Below are 15644 nucleotides of genomic sequence, written 5' to 3'. Positions count from 1 at the left end.
ACATTCTCTTATAAGTTGACGTATTATTATCTATCATCTCTAATGGTAGAATAACCTCCACGTCAGTGACTAATAACATATGGTTAACCATCGAAAATAACATATCATAAATCTCTTAAAAGACATTATAAATAAAGTTGAAAAACATACACGTGAAGTTGTCTTACCACACTAACACAATTAGAGCACCATTGTTGGTCTAGCGATTCCTCCTAACCGTCGCGTCTTTTAATCGACCCGAACAACATATGAATCCCTACATATTACGTTCGGGTTTAGATGACGTAATTAAAACCAAAAAATAAAATAAAATAATAAATCTTTAAAAAATTCTTAAGAGTTCTTGGGATTTGGAAGCACAGAACCCTAGGGTTTCTGGTCTTGCAATGGCGTTTTCTTGATTAGTGTGATCATTTAGTGGAATTGGAGCAGCCTTTTATCCCTTAGCTTTGCTCTCCATACCATTTTATTTTTAACTCAAATCAATTGTTCATTCATATTCTACTTTTCTCTATTTTATAATTAAATTCCATGTATCACAAAATTAGGGTTTATAAATTTAGCCACCATTTTAGGTAATCGCTCGATCAATCCAATCCAATTCAACCTATATAGTTTACGATTAGATTATTATGTTATAAATAAAAATCCGTATGAATTAGATCAGTTCATACGTCACTAAAATTAATTTCAACACCAATTTAATGTTTGAGTATAAATAATTTTACACATTACCATTTTATTTTTATTCAAAAACAAAAAATTGAACAAATACTCTGGAACAATTCAAACCATTCCAACCCAACCCACCCAAATATTTTATGAGCGGGTTGAGTTCGGTTCATTATTTAAAAAGTTTTTTGAGTTGAAAAAATTTACAGCCCGAATAATTGAGCAAATCCAAACAAATTTCTCAACTTGACCCGTGAACATCCTTACGTAGGCGATAAATTATTTAGACGCAATAATTCTCATTTTTTAGGATTATGAAAGTTTTAAACCTAAGTATTTTTGGTAACATTTATATAATTTCATGTAATATAATTTAATTTGAATTAATTTTTGGCGCAATGTTTAGAAATATTAATCAATGGTTTAAATAAAATAATTCTATTGACATTGTGTATTAGGATGTTTTTTAATTACCTAAATAATTAATTAACAAATTAAGATTAATAATTAAAAATTTTATTTAAATATATTTCCAGATAAAAAACCATTTAATATCAATAAACCCTCGTGCCTTGATTCCTAACAGCCTGTAATTAGCATTAAAATATGAGGAAATTAATTTTTTTTTTCAAAATTATTATTATTATTATTATTATTATTAGGTCAAGTCAAGCTTTCCATTTTCTATTTTTTATTTTCAATATTTTCTTTTTAGACTGTTTCGGATTTTCCGTTCAAAATATATTTTTGTTTTTTTTAGTGAATTTAGTCTAATTCAAATATTAATAAACGAGTTATAGGACACAATAATTAGAGATAAATAATGACATTATTTGTCTATAAAATTTAGAATTAATATTTAAAATAATTTTAAAAATTACTCTATAAATACATAGTATAACTTCAATTAATTAATACATTAAAAAATTCAATCCAACCATAATTTAGTGGATAAAAATATTAATTATTATTTTAAATGTTCGATATTTATCTATAATTATTTAAATTCAATATAAATAAATTAAATATATATTTTGTGTTCATGACACCTTGCATTAAAAAATGTTTTAAAAAGTCAAATGATAGTTGTTTAGCAATATATTCCAAAGCAAATGCCAAAATCCTTAAGAGGAATGATTTCAAAGTTGATTAAAATTTTAAAACTAAATTAACTTTTCAATTTTAATATTTGTGAGTGTTCGAATTAGCTTGAACGTATTCAATTTTCTAATGGAATAATCATACGGCGCATACAAAAGTTACTAAAATAGAAAAAAGCAACCGTTATGACATGGTATGAGATTTCACATTGGTTGGAAAAGGGAACGAAATCTCTCTCTAGTAGATATGTTTTAAAACCATAAGACTGACGGTCATACGTAATAGGCCAAAGTAGACAATATCTACTAGTAGTAAGTTTAGGGCGTTATAAATGGTATCAGAACTACATCAGGTGGTGCACTAGTGAGGACATTAGGTACCAAAGAGGATGGATTGTGAGATCCCACATCGGTCTAAGAGGAAAACAAAGTATTCGGGTGTGGAAACCTCTCCCTAGTTCTTAGTAGACGCGTTTTAAAACTGTGAAACTGACGGTGATACACGACGGGCCAAAGCAAACAATACCTACTAGCGGTGAGTTTAGATTGTTACCTACCAGCGTCGATTTAGATGATGTTAATGAATGAGAAGGAAGCAATAAGGGAACTCACAGCTTGGGTGATGTTCATAGAATTGACTTTGCTAAATTCACAGCAGAGAAAGTTCGTCGTCGGCCAGCTTCCTGCCTCATTGTACTGAGACAATGCATCTTGTTCTCAACATCAGTCTCTTGTCCAAATTCAAAGAGCAAGAATCTGTCTCAGAGCCGCCCAAACCAATCATTTTCCAAAGCCCCATGATCTTAGGCTCTCTTTATGGCTACCCCCAAATGGTTACATTTCACAGTGCCTCATCACCTGCCCAAGAAAACTACTGTTTATTTGCCGACCAAGTTGTAAGTAAATGCAGGAAATAAACTAAAGATCGACCTGGCGATCGACTTGGAACGACATGACTATGATTAAGATTAAGTCTGTCTGAAAGAATTACATTCAAACATGTTGATTTTTCAGCCAATGTTCTAACATTATTTCTACTTGAAATACACTTTTGAAACAAAAATGTAAAGTTTAGGGGTATGTTTTGTAACTTAGAAAAGAAAATTTTGGTTCAGGCATTTTGTCAAACATGTGGTGTGCACACCCGCGACGGCCACAAGCAACCGTGTGAGAGAAACACGTTATTCTATTCAGAGCTGTCTAAATGTGCCCCTGCATTGTGTTCTTCAAGTTTTTAAGCCAACCCCATTGAGCTGGTTTCAAATTCAAACACTCCCACAAGGACTTTCACAGCAAACAGAATTAAAAAGGAAAGTGCTTTGATTAAACAAGCATCACCTGTGTCCATGAATGGCCGGAACAATCAGCAATTATGTTAACAGTTGTGTTGATGGGAGGGGGATGTTTTGACCATTAAATTTAAATACTTATTACCATATATCCCGGTCATGCTTGTTTAAGGCGTGTTGTCTATGACCGTATGTCGAATATCCTGATCATGTTTGTCCAAAACGTGTTATCCATGGCTATATGCCTCTTCCAAACCTCTTTTACATGCTTTCATCTTAGATAGACTTTTACTACTTCATGTTGTGTCAATACGGGAGCGTATGACTATTCACGAAAATCATGTTTATACCCTCTAAGGCTAAAATGCCCCAAGATGCACTATAGGGGATATGACTAATCGTCACTATCAAAACTGTTATTGTTGCCTAATCACTTTTAGCTTATAACATTGTTTTCAACGTATTTCCTCGCTCACATTTTCCAAAACATTTCTCAAACGTGACTCGAGGTTTGAGCATACACTGATGCTATCTGCAAAGTCCAAAATTCTCAAGGTACACTTGTCTACTAGAACATTGTGTGTCAAAAGTAAGATTGTGACACCAGACAAGCCGAAGAGTATATGAATTCATTGCCACTTTTCTAAGTTTTTCTGCAATATAACCAATACCCAGTGGTAAAAATGGAACATATATGTCACTGAGGTTTCACAAAAGATACAAATATTTATAGGAAGACAACCAATGTTTCTCTTATTGTCAATACAAATGTAACAATCCACCAAAAAGACAGAAGAAAAGCCCAGCAGCAGTGGTTAAAAGGAAGAGAAAACAAAGAACTTCACAGACTAAAAATTCTGATACTGATAATTCTTCCTAAACTAAAACCAGTAGTTGATATGCAAAATTATCTCAATATCGGACCGGGAGCTTCGATCCTATTAGATTTGACTATACGTACACTCATTTGTAGGTTCCCATACCAACGCCCGTTTCTCCGCCGTAGGGAAGGAAGCTTTCCCTCGCCTTCGAGTAGAATACATAGTAGAGTTCTGATACAATGGCATTAAGGAAAATGAAGGCCGCACCTGCACCGAAAACTCCCTTCCTCAAAGTTTGGCACGACGGAGGATTGTCACCAAACATGGTTCGGTACTTGGTGTGGTAGGCGTTCCTTACCGAACCCGCGAACAAGCAAACCTCGGCAATGAAGAAAAACACCCTGCAAGATTGTGTGTATTGGATTGGACCCTTTAGTTTAAACTTAAGGAGTGAAGCTCACAAATAGGTTCACTTACCAGCAGATTATGAATAGGATAATAGCCCACGCCCTTGAACCTCCTGGACTTAACGACTTCCCGCAACAAAAACATCGGCTAGCTACCATTATGAGGGCCTGGCTAGCCATGAGAAGTAGAAAAGCACCGACACCATAGCCTGTCGAGACGTCGGAGTCATACACACAATAGTTGTAATTCTTTTCACTATCTGGTACAACGTTGGCCTGTTATCAAACGATAAATACACGATGCATTATCAGCAGAAATGCATCAAATCCTATGCTAGTATATCATATAGACATTAGAAATCAGCTGAAACCAACTCGTCGATCTTCGAAGTAACGAAGAAACCAGAAGTGTACAGAACAAAACCAGTTATTGAGTATGCGTTGGATACAACTTATTAGTAAGATTAGATTCATAGCAATATGAATGAATGAGTGAGTGATGGTGGAAACACATGAGAACAGTTACCTTAATTTTACCATTGTCTAGATCGAAAGTAAACGCCCAACCATTTTGAAGTAATGTGCTTAGTAGTCAGAAACAGAGAAATATACGGAAGTCCCCTTTGTTCCACATCGGCTAATTAAGGAGTTGATCGTGGGTTTATAAGTAAGAAATACATCTACATTGGTACGAGTCCTTTTGGAGAAACCAAAAGCAAAGCCATAAGAGCTTATGCTCAAAGTGGACAATATCATACTATTGTGGAGAGTCATGATTCCTAACATGGTATCAGAGCCATACTCTTAACTTAGTCATGTCAATAGACTCCTCAAATGTCGAACAAAGAAGTTGTGAGCCTCAAAAGTGTGGTCAAAAGTGACTCAAGTGTCGAGAAAAGAGTGTACTTTGTTTAAGGGCTCCAGAGAAGGAGTCGAGCTTCGATTAAGGGGAGGTTGTTTGAAGGCTCCATAAGCATCAGAGGAAGCTCTATGGTATGCATTGTTCGAGGGGATGATTGTTGAGAGAGGAATCCCACATCGGCTAATTAAGGAGTTGATCATGGGTTTATAAGTAAGAAATACATCTACATTGGTATGAGGCCTTTTAGGAAAACCAAAAGTAAAGCCATAAGAGCTTATGCTCAAAATGGACAATATCATACCATTGTGGAGAGTCATGATTCCTAACATGGTATTAGAGTCATACCCTTAACTTAGTCATGTCAATAGAATCCTCAAATATCGAACAAAGAAGTTGTGAACCTCGAAGGCCTAGTCAAAAGTGACTTAAGTGTCGAGCAAAGGGTGTAGTTTGTTCCAAGACTCCAGAGAAGGAGTCGAGCTTCAATCCAGGGGAGGCTATTCAAGGGCTCCATAGGCCTCAAGGAAGGCTCTATGATGTGCTTTGTTCGAGGGGAGGATTGTCAGGAGAGGAGTCTCGCATCGGTTAATTAAGGGGTTGATCATGGGTTTATAAGTAAGGAATACATCTCCACGAGAGCTTATACTCAAAATGGGCAATGTCATACCATTGTGGAGAGTCATGATTCCTAACAGCCTTCAGCTTAGCTCAAAATTGCATTTTAGAAAAGCCAAGTATAGTCACTATTGTTAGTATGCTCTAAATCATGAACATCTCAACAATTTTCAAACCAAGAACAACTTAATCCATTATCCATTATCAATTTCCATTTTCCTGTTTTTTAACAACTAAAGCCCTAATTTATGAACCTTCATGGATGAACTGATACCACAAATTTGAAGCAGAAAAGCCAATAAATCGTTGTTTGGTGACCAAGAACAACCCAGAAAAGGAAAGATTCTTGGTTCATCCATTCTCGATTTTCCAATGCCGATTACATCAAATCCAAAACGACCCACAAACAGAATCACAGAAACGAAACAGACCCAGAAATCAAAGAACCCCAAACCGACAAAACTTGCAGTAAAAAGCACAAAAGAAAGCGACAATGAATGGAAGAGATAGAGAGAGGGACTGAAGCTTACAGTGCTTCTTCTTTGCTCAGCGGCAACGGCCAGGCCAAAAGCAATAACATCGAGTACAATAACTATAATCAGAACCAATTTAGACGCCATTGATGGACAAAATACACTGGTTCAGAGCTTTTTTGATCTGCCCTGTTATTTGTTTCTACTCAATTCTTGAGCAGATTCAGTAATGTTTCTCTGTCTCTCTGTGTCTCTTCTTGTTGGGGTTTATAAGAGGAACAGAGAAACAAGCTTTGCTCCGATGAAAACAGTGAAAAAGAAAAAAAAAACAAAAAAAAAAAATTAGAAAGAGAAAATAACGTCTCAACATCTTGCCACTAGCTTGCACAAATCCCCATTATACCCATAGTATTGTCTGAATTTCTGATAATTTAAAAAATAAATTTTTTTCTTAAAAAAAAAAAAAAAAAAAACTCAGCTATGTCGTACCTTCCGTGAGTAAAGTAGAGAGATCTACTTTACCTGCGTAATGTCGGGCTCTCGGGCCCTGCATATACTGACTCCAAACGAGAAGGGGATTATCTATTTAAACAAAGACGGGGAGGGAGTAACACATTTTAGCTTTGTTCCATAAATGGAGCTGTGTCACAATCGCACTTTTAATGATAGCGAACTTGCGATTGTATAGCACTCACTCTCCAGCAACAAGTGAGCTAAATTAATTCATTCTTACGTCGGCTACGGCCAAGCGAGGTATGGTCGAGCCTCTTGTCTTGGTTTAAGAAGAAAGTTTTAGAAAACATGGCAGAGTTTTGAAAGCAAGATTTGAAAGATTGAAATTGGTGTTATATGTAATGCATTAAAAAAGACAACAACAACGATTTACAATAATATATAACTATCGAGTAAGGGATATGACTAGTCTCTATCTCCACGCAATCCCAACTTTAAATAATTATATTTTGAATTTATATGGATATACATTTCTTTTAGCTACATTAAAAAAATTAATTAATTAATTTTCATACTATTTTAATATTTAAATTAAAGGAAAGATATGTGGTTAATTAATATATGTTTGCTATTTTTTTAATTTTTTTAATAAATATTATATTAAAAAATAAAAAACTTTAAAATAAGAAAACAATTATCATCGCATTATAGAAATAAAGAATGAAATAAGTGGCGGGAACGGAAACAGAGACAGAGAAGGCTTTCCCATCTTCACCTTGCTCGTAGATATCTCAACCCATGAATTTATCATCATAAAAATTAAAAATTAAAAATTAAAAAAAATTAAAAAATATATTTTTTTATTTTATATAGAAGGGTAAAATGGGGATTTGAGAAAGAATTAGATGCCTCACCTGACTGTCGGTGGGGGAAATTGTGTATAAGAGAAGGAAAGAAGTAGCAGATGCTTCCAGAACAATTAAAGCCCACCAACTTTCTTTATTTCCAATTATGTCCTCAAGGAAAAACAAATCCAACGGCTGATCTGACTCCTTTTCTTGATCAAATCAACGGTTGGGATTTCAAGACAGCAGCATAACGAAGTTTGGTTGTCCTTCGTTGTCTTTTTAATTGTTTTTGAGTTGAGGTGACAATTGTCAATGTTATACAGTCTGTACACAGATCACTTATACTCATTATCCAATCAGAGGATGCCATGTCATCGTATTTGTAAAAAACTATGTGGGCCCAGACATGTCTAGATCTAGATTCTAGGAGTTGATCTTTGTTCCAATTTATAAAGTAATTTCATCCCTCAATGTTTGAATTAAATATATATATTAACATTTAAATATCTATTTTCCTATTCTAATATTTATCAAGTTTCGAATTTAGTAGGCATCGTTTACCATCTCAAAAATATTGAGTCAATTAAGATAATGAACCAAATGATTGATCTAACTTACACGGGCGTGTGAGCACTCTCATGTTCAAAAGAGAGATTATCGTGTCGATACGATATGTGTATTGCCCTCCCATCTTTTGAAAGGAGAAGTATTCGTATGATCTAAGAACTCGACCAATATAAACAACCCATACCCTAAAAAAAGTTGGGTTGGGTTAGATTTTTTTTTTTTTTCGGTTTGGTTGGGTTGAATTTTTGGAAACATAGGGCGACTGTTGAGCTCACTCTTGCTCAACCGCACCACCCAGGGTGTGAGTTTCTCTTTTGTCATCTTTCATCAATGCTGACCTAGTCGAGGCACGTCCATACCCAATCCCAATGGACAAACCTTTGATTTGATCTACCCCTAGCTCTATAATCCAACCGTCTTCCCTAGTCCCATCAAGCTCAAAATTGAAAATTTCGGTTGGTTCGCGAGTTGACAATTTTTTGGTAGGTCAACTCGACCAATCCAAAAATAGGGTTACAACTCAACTCAACCCAAACCAATTCTATACTACTTTTAACAAAATTATTATAAAAATCAAGAATATTTGACATTTGTAATCGATATTTGTGTCGATTTTATGAAATTTTAATTATTAACGTAACATTACATTATACAAACCAATGAATAAGCATTGCCTCTTACAACTCTCTTGAAGCAAAAAAAATGAAACAATATAAGTTACAACACCAATCCAAACATGGCAGCATCATCCATGGCCTTATTAAGAACAAGGATCATCTACTAGCTTCATCTCACTCATCACTCACCTATTATCTGCAGAACAATCAAACAATCTCAACAAATAATTCAAGACAATCATCCGCTAGCAAGGAACCCAATTAACCAGAGAATAAACCGATTGAGGATCAATCTGTGGACGTGTTTCGGGTTTTACGTCCGAAAAAGAGTAGCTTTCTGAACCCTTTAGGTGCTTTGGGAGAGTTTTCATCACTCATCCATTTCTTCCTCGAGTGTATCGTATACTCCGAGATCATGTCGTTCGTCGAGGGAGGAGGAGTCGAGATTTCGATCTCGATCTCAGAAATTTCGGGTGTGGCTTCAATATGATCAGCTACCCCATTTTCTCCAGTGTTCATAACTGAAGGGTCTAAGGCTTTATTGGACAAGACCACTAAATCTGTATGTTCTTCAATTGGCACAGACAAAACCTTGTCGTTTGAATTACTAAGAAAAGTTTCATCATTTTTCTCCACTGAATGGGTAGTGTGTAGCTCCTTAACATCTTCCATATCGTCATCGACGTTGTCGATCGGTTGAGTTGCAATCGGTATCGATATCGTCGACTCAGCTGGCAATGCTGCTTCGTCGTTCTTGCCATCCGTTGTTGTCTGACCATAAGAATCAGAAGAAAGTGCCTTGCTCAATTTCTTGTGCCCGTTTTTTAAATTGGAAGGTTTTACTTTGTTCGAGATAAGGTTCTTACTGTCGGTTTTCAGGAGCTTTCCTGATGTGGTAGGAGTGTTAATGCCATTTGCACTAGAGATCGCCTTTTTTGGTTGACCTGATGGCGATCGAGTTACAGACAACTTCTGAGGTGTACGAGCCGTTGCAAGGCGATCTATGGTCGAACTCCTAAGCACAGGCTTAGGTGACTTCTTATCTTCTTGAACCTGGGCTTGGCTTTTTGGCTTCTCAATCTTAGACACACCAGGCTTAGAACTCACACTACCAAATTTACTCGATGTGCTCCGGTCAGCGATTCTTTTCTGGCGCTGAATCGCCAGTTCTTCCATTCTCTTTCTCGTCTCTTCTTCCTGTAACACGAAGAAGAAAAAGAGCTTATGAACTGTAGTGTATGTATTTTGGAGATTGAATTCATAATCAAAATACCTTCTCAAATTTGCTCTTATGAACTATAGTTCTGCTACCAGAAACTGGTTTTCTTGTTCTTGATTGAACAAGAGATCCTCCCAACGCTTTGGATTTTGCTTCTTTACTTGAAACTTTGCTCCCAGATTCTTTATTTTTGTTGCTCTTTTCCAAACCAGGTGACTCGTGATCGTCACCACGGTCGGGTCCAATATCATTGTGTTTACCATTGGCTATGGTCGAAAAGTTATTTTCATAGTCCATTTCAGGTGTCCAAGATGCTACGGTATGCTCTATAGCTATGTCTCGATCGAGCATCATGTAAAGGTCATCTGGTTCACTGACACCAAAAGTTGCAGGCTTATCATCTCTTGAGGTTTCTTGTTTGGTATCCCCAATAATGTCCGATACCATGCTTATGTTTCGTCTCGATTGAAAGTTGGATTGGTCGTCTACTATTGGTCGAGGCTGAATCATGAAAGAGTCATCAGCCAAAACATCTTTTTTGTGTTTCTCTGCATAGAGATGTTCCTGAGCTGATGAAGAGAAGTCGGTGTCGTAAACTCCGGGACCGATGTTGTGATACTGATTGTCGGATTTATCAGCTGGATTTCTGACAAACCAATCACCATCTCTTTGATTTTTCATTCTCAAAGACATGTTGGTAAAATCGGACGCGGTGGAATGTGCATCGTTCCTCGATTCTCCGCCTCTTTGTGAAAATAATAGCTCTTCATATGTGCTTTCTCTCCTGTTAATTGGGTTGGAAACATCACCAGCTTCAAAGTTTTCAATATGTGTTCTTCCTTCATTAGCTGAGTTCCTGTCTGTCATGATGAAAGAATCACTTGAAACTTCACGCTGTCTTGGTGCTTTCTCTGATTCTGTAAAATGGATGTCTTGATTCTGAATCGAGGACAGTTTGTCCGAGTTATCAGGCTCGTTTTCTCGCATAATAAGACTCTGGAAAGCATCCCATGGGCTACTGATCTTTTCTCCCTCGGAATTGTTCGACACCCGGTTAGTCTCCTGTCCTGCAGAATCATTTAAGCCATCAGCATTGCCATAGCCATTCTGTTTCTTTTGGCGTCGACTCGTTGGTTTATGTCTTCTCTCCAACGTCCCGACCGCGTCCTCTACCTGCTGTTTGATGGAATCCCCATCAATAAACTCACCCTCATCAGATGAATCATCCTCTGAGTGGCTGCCCTTATCACCATTCTTCTTTGAGGTTATGTAATTGATATTTCGAATAACAACCGTTCGTGAGGACTTCTTTCCATGCCGCTTCTTACGTATCCTCTCGTCATCGGAGTGTTCATCTGATTCACTGTCAACACTGGATTCACTTGACTCAGTAGTTCCTTCTTGTTCTGAAGTTCTGGGAACCTCCTTATGTGAAAGTTTCTTCTTCATCTTATGAGATTTAGAACTCCTACGACCATTCGGTTCTCGATCAGAAACAAGACTCGAGTCATCGGCATTGGATCGCCACTGCATATTCCCTGGGTAATATGGTGGTGGCATCTGCATTCCAGGCAAGAGATATCCTTGATATGGACCATGAAAGTTGTGCATATACTGAGGAAGATGATTCGGCCATGTCATTGGCATTTGAGCTTTCCCATTCAACGATGGCATTTGCGCCGATTTTGGAAGGCTACCGTCTGCTTATATTTCGACCATATAAACTTGGATCGATCAGAGATCGGTTTACATAAGAAGTAGTAAACCCAAGAACTAGTTTTCAGAAAAATCAGACAGCCCATAGTATATATGTGAATCAAAGCATTGGCATACCTTGATTGTTATCCAAACTTCCTTGACTTGCAGTCGAATCCGATCTTGGTGCTTGAGCATTGACGTTAGTTTCGTTGTCTTCACCGGCTAGTACAATACCGGAAGTTTCTGAGTAAGGAAATGCTGGCTGGGAGAATGCCTGCATAGCTGCTATTTCGTCTATCCAGTGTTTATCTTCATTCTTTTGTTTGCACAAGTCCATAAAGTTTATACATGCTTCCCTAAATCAACAAAATTATAGTGCTTTATGATTTATCTAATATTTAAACAAACGCTCTCTCAGAAAAGGAAAACCAAAGCCATGAAAATCTCTCCCTAGTAGACGCGTTTTAAAAACCTTGAGGAGAAGCCCGAAATGGAAAGTCCAAAGAGGATGGTGGGCTTGGACCGTTACCAATGGTATTAGAGTCAAGCACCAGATGGTGTGCCAGCGAAGAGGCTGAGCCCTAAAAGGGGGTGAACACAAGGCGGTGTGTCAACAAGGAGGCTGAGCCCCGAAGGGGGTTAGACACGAGGCAGTATGCCAGCAAGGAGGCTGAGCCCCAAAGGGAGTAGACACGAGGCCATGTGCCAGCAAGGACATTGGGCCCTGAAGGGGGTGGATTGGGGGGTCCCATATCAATTGGAGAAGGGGACGAGTGTTAGCGAGAATGCTGGGCCCCTAAAGGGGTGGATTGTGAGATCACACGTCAGTTGGGGAGGAGAACAAAACATTTTTTATAAGGGTGTAGAAACCTCTCCCTAGCATACGAGTTTTAAAAGTCTCAAAGGGAAGCCAATATCTACTAGCGATGGGCTTGAGCCGTTACAATCTATGTGAAACCGTCATTAACTTCAAAACTAACAACAAGGGAGAAATGCCACAAACCAATCATAACAATGAATGCAAAATTCATACCTCAAACGTGAAGCTCCAAAAGCATCAGCAAAAGATATAAGATCATCAATATGATCCAGCTCATATCCTGCGACTAAAGCACGGGCATAAGCCATTGCTTGCTCTTTGTGCAGCACTGCTTTTCGAGTCTCTAGAACACGCTGAAGGCAGACCCTGTAGATTACCCATTACTGAAAAATCAGTGCATTAGACAATATGCAATACTAAATCTAACAGATATACTAATTAGCCAGAAGTAATATGAATGCTGATATTACTTGGGATTCTCCTTCGACGCAGCATCGTCGTTATATTCATCCGAATTTCCCTTCACCTATTTGCCCCATCACAATAAAAGGTCCAACATCACTGCATAAACATCCACAAGACATTGCATCTCCATGGAATGACAAAAACAAACCGACTTACCCTCGAGGTGGGGCTAGATTTTTTCGAGTTCCAATCAGCAGTCGTTGTGTTTCCTGTAAATTGCACGTCAAACATTCTTAGATGCATCAAGCATGGTAATTGTGAGATCTCACATCAGTTGGGGAGGAGAACGAACCATTCTTTATAAGAATGTGGAAACCTCTCGTTATTAAAAACCTTGAGGGGAAGCCCGAAAGAGAAAGTCCAAAGAGAACAATATCCATTAGAGGTGAGTTTGGGCTGTTATAAATGATATCAAATCTAGACACCAGACGATGTGTCAGCGAGGAGGCTGAGCCCCAAAGAGGGTGGACACAAGTCGGTGTGCCAACAAGAACATTGATCCTCAAAAGGGGGTGGATTGGGGGGCTTGGGCTGTTACAAATGATATAAGAGTCAAACATCGGGTGATGTGCCAACGAGGAGGTTGAGCCCCGAAGAGGGTGGACACAAGGCGGTATACCAGCAAGGACACTAGGCCCCAAAGGGAGGGTGGATTGAGGGGTTCCACATTGATTGGAGAAGGGAACGAGTGCTAACGAAAACGCTGGGCCCTAAAGAAGGGGTGGATTGTGAGATCTCACATTGGTTAAGGAGTAGAACGAAACACTTTTTATAAGGGGGTGGAAACCTCTCCCTAACAAACATGTTTTAAAAACCTTGAGGAGAAGTGCAAGAGGAAAAGCCCAAAGAGTACAATACATACTAGCGGTGAGCCTAAATCAAAGTGAATGCATCCAAAGAACTCGCATAAAATATCAATAGCTCTAGCTATCAAAGCATCATATCATATTTGCTAAGAACAAGGTTATTGCAATATCAATTGTCCCTATACTTTGAAACCTATTCATTACCTTCTGCATCTGTGGACATAGAACTTTCAATCTGAACAATCTCCTTCTCTGTAGTAACAAATCTCTCAAGAACTTCAGGAGTGCTAACAAATCTCACAAATCTACATCAACAAATTCCAAAAAGAGTAGCAATTATGCAAATGACAAACCAGCAAAAGCTTAGATCCAGAGTACCAAAAGGAGAAGAACAAATGACCTCTGAAGGGTGCCCTTAGTGAACCAAGAAGCGTTTGATCCTGCAACAGGGCGAAGAGTAATGGAGTAACCCCCCTTGGAAATCTGATCCTTAGCACATTTGAGGTGGGAGATAAACGGCTGAAGAAGCCCAGATGCCAGTTTCTCAGTCGCACCTCCAATGCCGGAGATAACCAGATCACATCTTAAACAAACACACAAATAACATCAGGACAAAACCCAGAAACACAAACAATTAATCTCAAAACCCCAGAAAAACTAACCTGGTTCTGGTCGGAGTGAGCTGAAACAGAGCATGATCCAGACGGGTGCGAGGATCCATGAAACCCAAATCACAGAAAAAAAGCGAAAATCAAGAGAGATAGATAATTTTACAAATGGGTCATAGCCTCAACAGCCGATTCATTGGATCGAAGGCTCCAAACAGTAGGCGCTCGTTGCACATGGGACAGTGAGTGAAGTGTTCAGAGAATGAGAAGAAGAGGGATTTGTTTAGAACATTATTGAAAAACGTGGGTCCATATGAAATTGCCGACAAATTCGTATTTCTTCACTCGCCCACAAAAAATCCCCATTAGAATTGTCGATGATTTCAGGAAAAAAACAGAAATGGAGATGGTGGGGCTAACAGAGCCAGAGGGGAAATTGGAAAAGGAAGCTTTATTGAAGTGTTCTTGTTTTCATTCCTTCTTTGTCAGTTTCACAGCAAGATACAGAGAGAAAGAAGAGTGAAGAAATGGCCAAAGAATAATCCAACCACCAACCACAGGCTTAGATTTTTCAAGGCTTTCACCAGAGCTTGCGATGAAGACGATCGTGGTTGTTGTTGTTCTTTTTGTTCGTCCATGAATTTGTAGAAACATTTTTTTTTGTTAAAAGGTGGGTAGGATTGAATTTAATTGTAACTAAAGACGGTTAAAAGAGGTTAACCCAAAAAAAAAAAATAATAAAATAAGTTGGGTAGATATTGATGGGTTATTTTATAACTGTCCAAATCCACGATATTGTACTTTTTTGGCTTGACCAGATCCATATATTAACAGATAACAAATATTGTTATCTTCAATTTGCCCAGATCAGTAAATATTGTTTTCTTTTGCCTACATCCACTACTAACAGATATTATCTTTTTTGTGGGGTTCTCCAGATCCACCACTACCAAATATTGTCTTGTTTCCTCTAACTTGCCCAAATCCAATACTAGGAAGGGAAAATTAGGTTTTTAGGCTTCCCCTCAAGGTTTTAAAACGTGGGGAAGATTTTCACACCCCTATAAATGATGGTTTGTTCTTTTCCCAACTAATGTGGGACATCACAATTCACCCCGATCTAAGCTTAAAAGACACAAAAGCTCAGATCCGAAAACACAACAATGTTTCTGATTGTTATAGAAGACACGAAAAGCTTCCTCCATTGTTCGATTCTTTCTAGGACGTAGGATCGTTTTAGATCGTACCCGAACCGTCCAATTAATTATTTTTTTTAAACAAATCATCTATAGGTTTATATATAT

The 15644-nt window shown here is 37.9% G+C and overlaps 2 protein-coding genes across 4 annotated transcripts; both read right to left on the bottom strand.

Moving 5' to 3' along the window:
* Positions 1-3667: 3667 nt before the first annotated feature.
* Positions 3668-6746, bottom strand: LOC111476938. Of its 2 annotated transcripts, XM_023120818.1 has the most exons (5): positions 6729-6746; positions 6297-6530; positions 4360-4565; positions 3763-4283; positions 3668-3700 (listed from the first exon to the last, which is right to left on the bottom strand). In XM_023120818.1, the coding sequence occupies exons 2-4, from the start codon at positions 6384-6386 to the stop codon at positions 4025-4027; spliced, it is 555 nt and encodes a 184-aa protein (XP_022976586.1). In that variant the 5' UTR covers positions 6387-6530; positions 6729-6746; the 3' UTR covers positions 3668-3700; positions 3763-4024. The 2 variants fall into 2 exon arrangements, with proteins under 2 accessions (XP_022976586.1, XP_022976585.1); XM_023120817.1 differs by lacking the exon at positions 6729-6746 and having other exon boundaries at positions 6297-6559.
* A 2008-nt stretch (positions 6747-8754) lies between these two features.
* Positions 8755-14944, bottom strand: LOC111476820 (COP1-interacting protein 7-like). Of its 2 annotated transcripts, XM_023120637.1 has the most exons (11): positions 14395-14944; positions 14133-14315; positions 13937-14037; positions 13083-13135; positions 12932-12987; positions 12675-12827; positions 11777-11997; positions 9998-11643; positions 9648-9921; positions 9591-9617; positions 9350-9495 (listed from the first exon to the last, which is right to left on the bottom strand). In XM_023120637.1, the coding sequence occupies exons 1-11, from the start codon at positions 14451-14453 to the stop codon at positions 9452-9454; spliced, it is 2817 nt and encodes a 938-aa protein (XP_022976405.1). In that variant the 5' UTR covers positions 14454-14944; the 3' UTR covers positions 9350-9451. The 2 variants fall into 2 exon arrangements, with proteins under 2 accessions (XP_022976404.1, XP_022976405.1); XM_023120636.1 differs by having other exon boundaries at positions 8755-9617; positions 14395-14942.
* Positions 14945-15644: the final 700 nt, after the last annotated feature.

The sequence above is a fragment of the Cucurbita maxima genome, unplaced genomic scaffold, assembly GCF_002738345.1.
Source record: "Cucurbita maxima cultivar Rimu unplaced genomic scaffold, Cmax_1.0 Cma_Scf00003, whole genome shotgun sequence".
Classification (NCBI taxonomy): Eukaryota; Viridiplantae; Streptophyta; class Magnoliopsida; order Cucurbitales; family Cucurbitaceae; genus Cucurbita; species Cucurbita maxima.
This window is presented reverse-complemented; position numbering and strand designations above follow the sequence as displayed.

Bases quoted from the DNA above. Each gene is read 5' to 3' on its own strand.
- LOC111476938 (XM_023120818.1), bottom strand. From the start codon at position 6,386: ATGGCGTCTAAATTGGTTCTGATTATAGTTATTGTACTCGATGTTATT. The intron at 4,566-6,296 runs GTAAGCTTCAGT...GTTTGATAACAG, and splicing joins CTGAGCAAAGAAGAAGCACT to GCCAACGTTGTACCAGATAG. The intron at 4,284-4,359 runs GTAAGTGAACCT...ACAATCTTGCAG, and splicing joins ATCCTATTCATAATCTGCTG to GGTGTTTTTCTTCATTGCCG.
- LOC111476820 (XM_023120636.1), bottom strand. From the start codon at position 14,453: ATGGATCCTCGCACCCGTCTGGATCATGCTCTGTTTCAGCTCACTCCG. The intron at 11,998-12,674 runs GTATGAATTTTG...TTGTTGATTTAG, and splicing joins TTTGGAGCTTCACGTTTGAG to GGAAGCATGTATAAACTTTA. The intron at 11,644-11,776 runs GTATGCCAATGC...AAATATAAGCAG, and splicing joins AAGTTTGGATAACAATCAAG to ACGGTAGCCTTCCAAAATCG.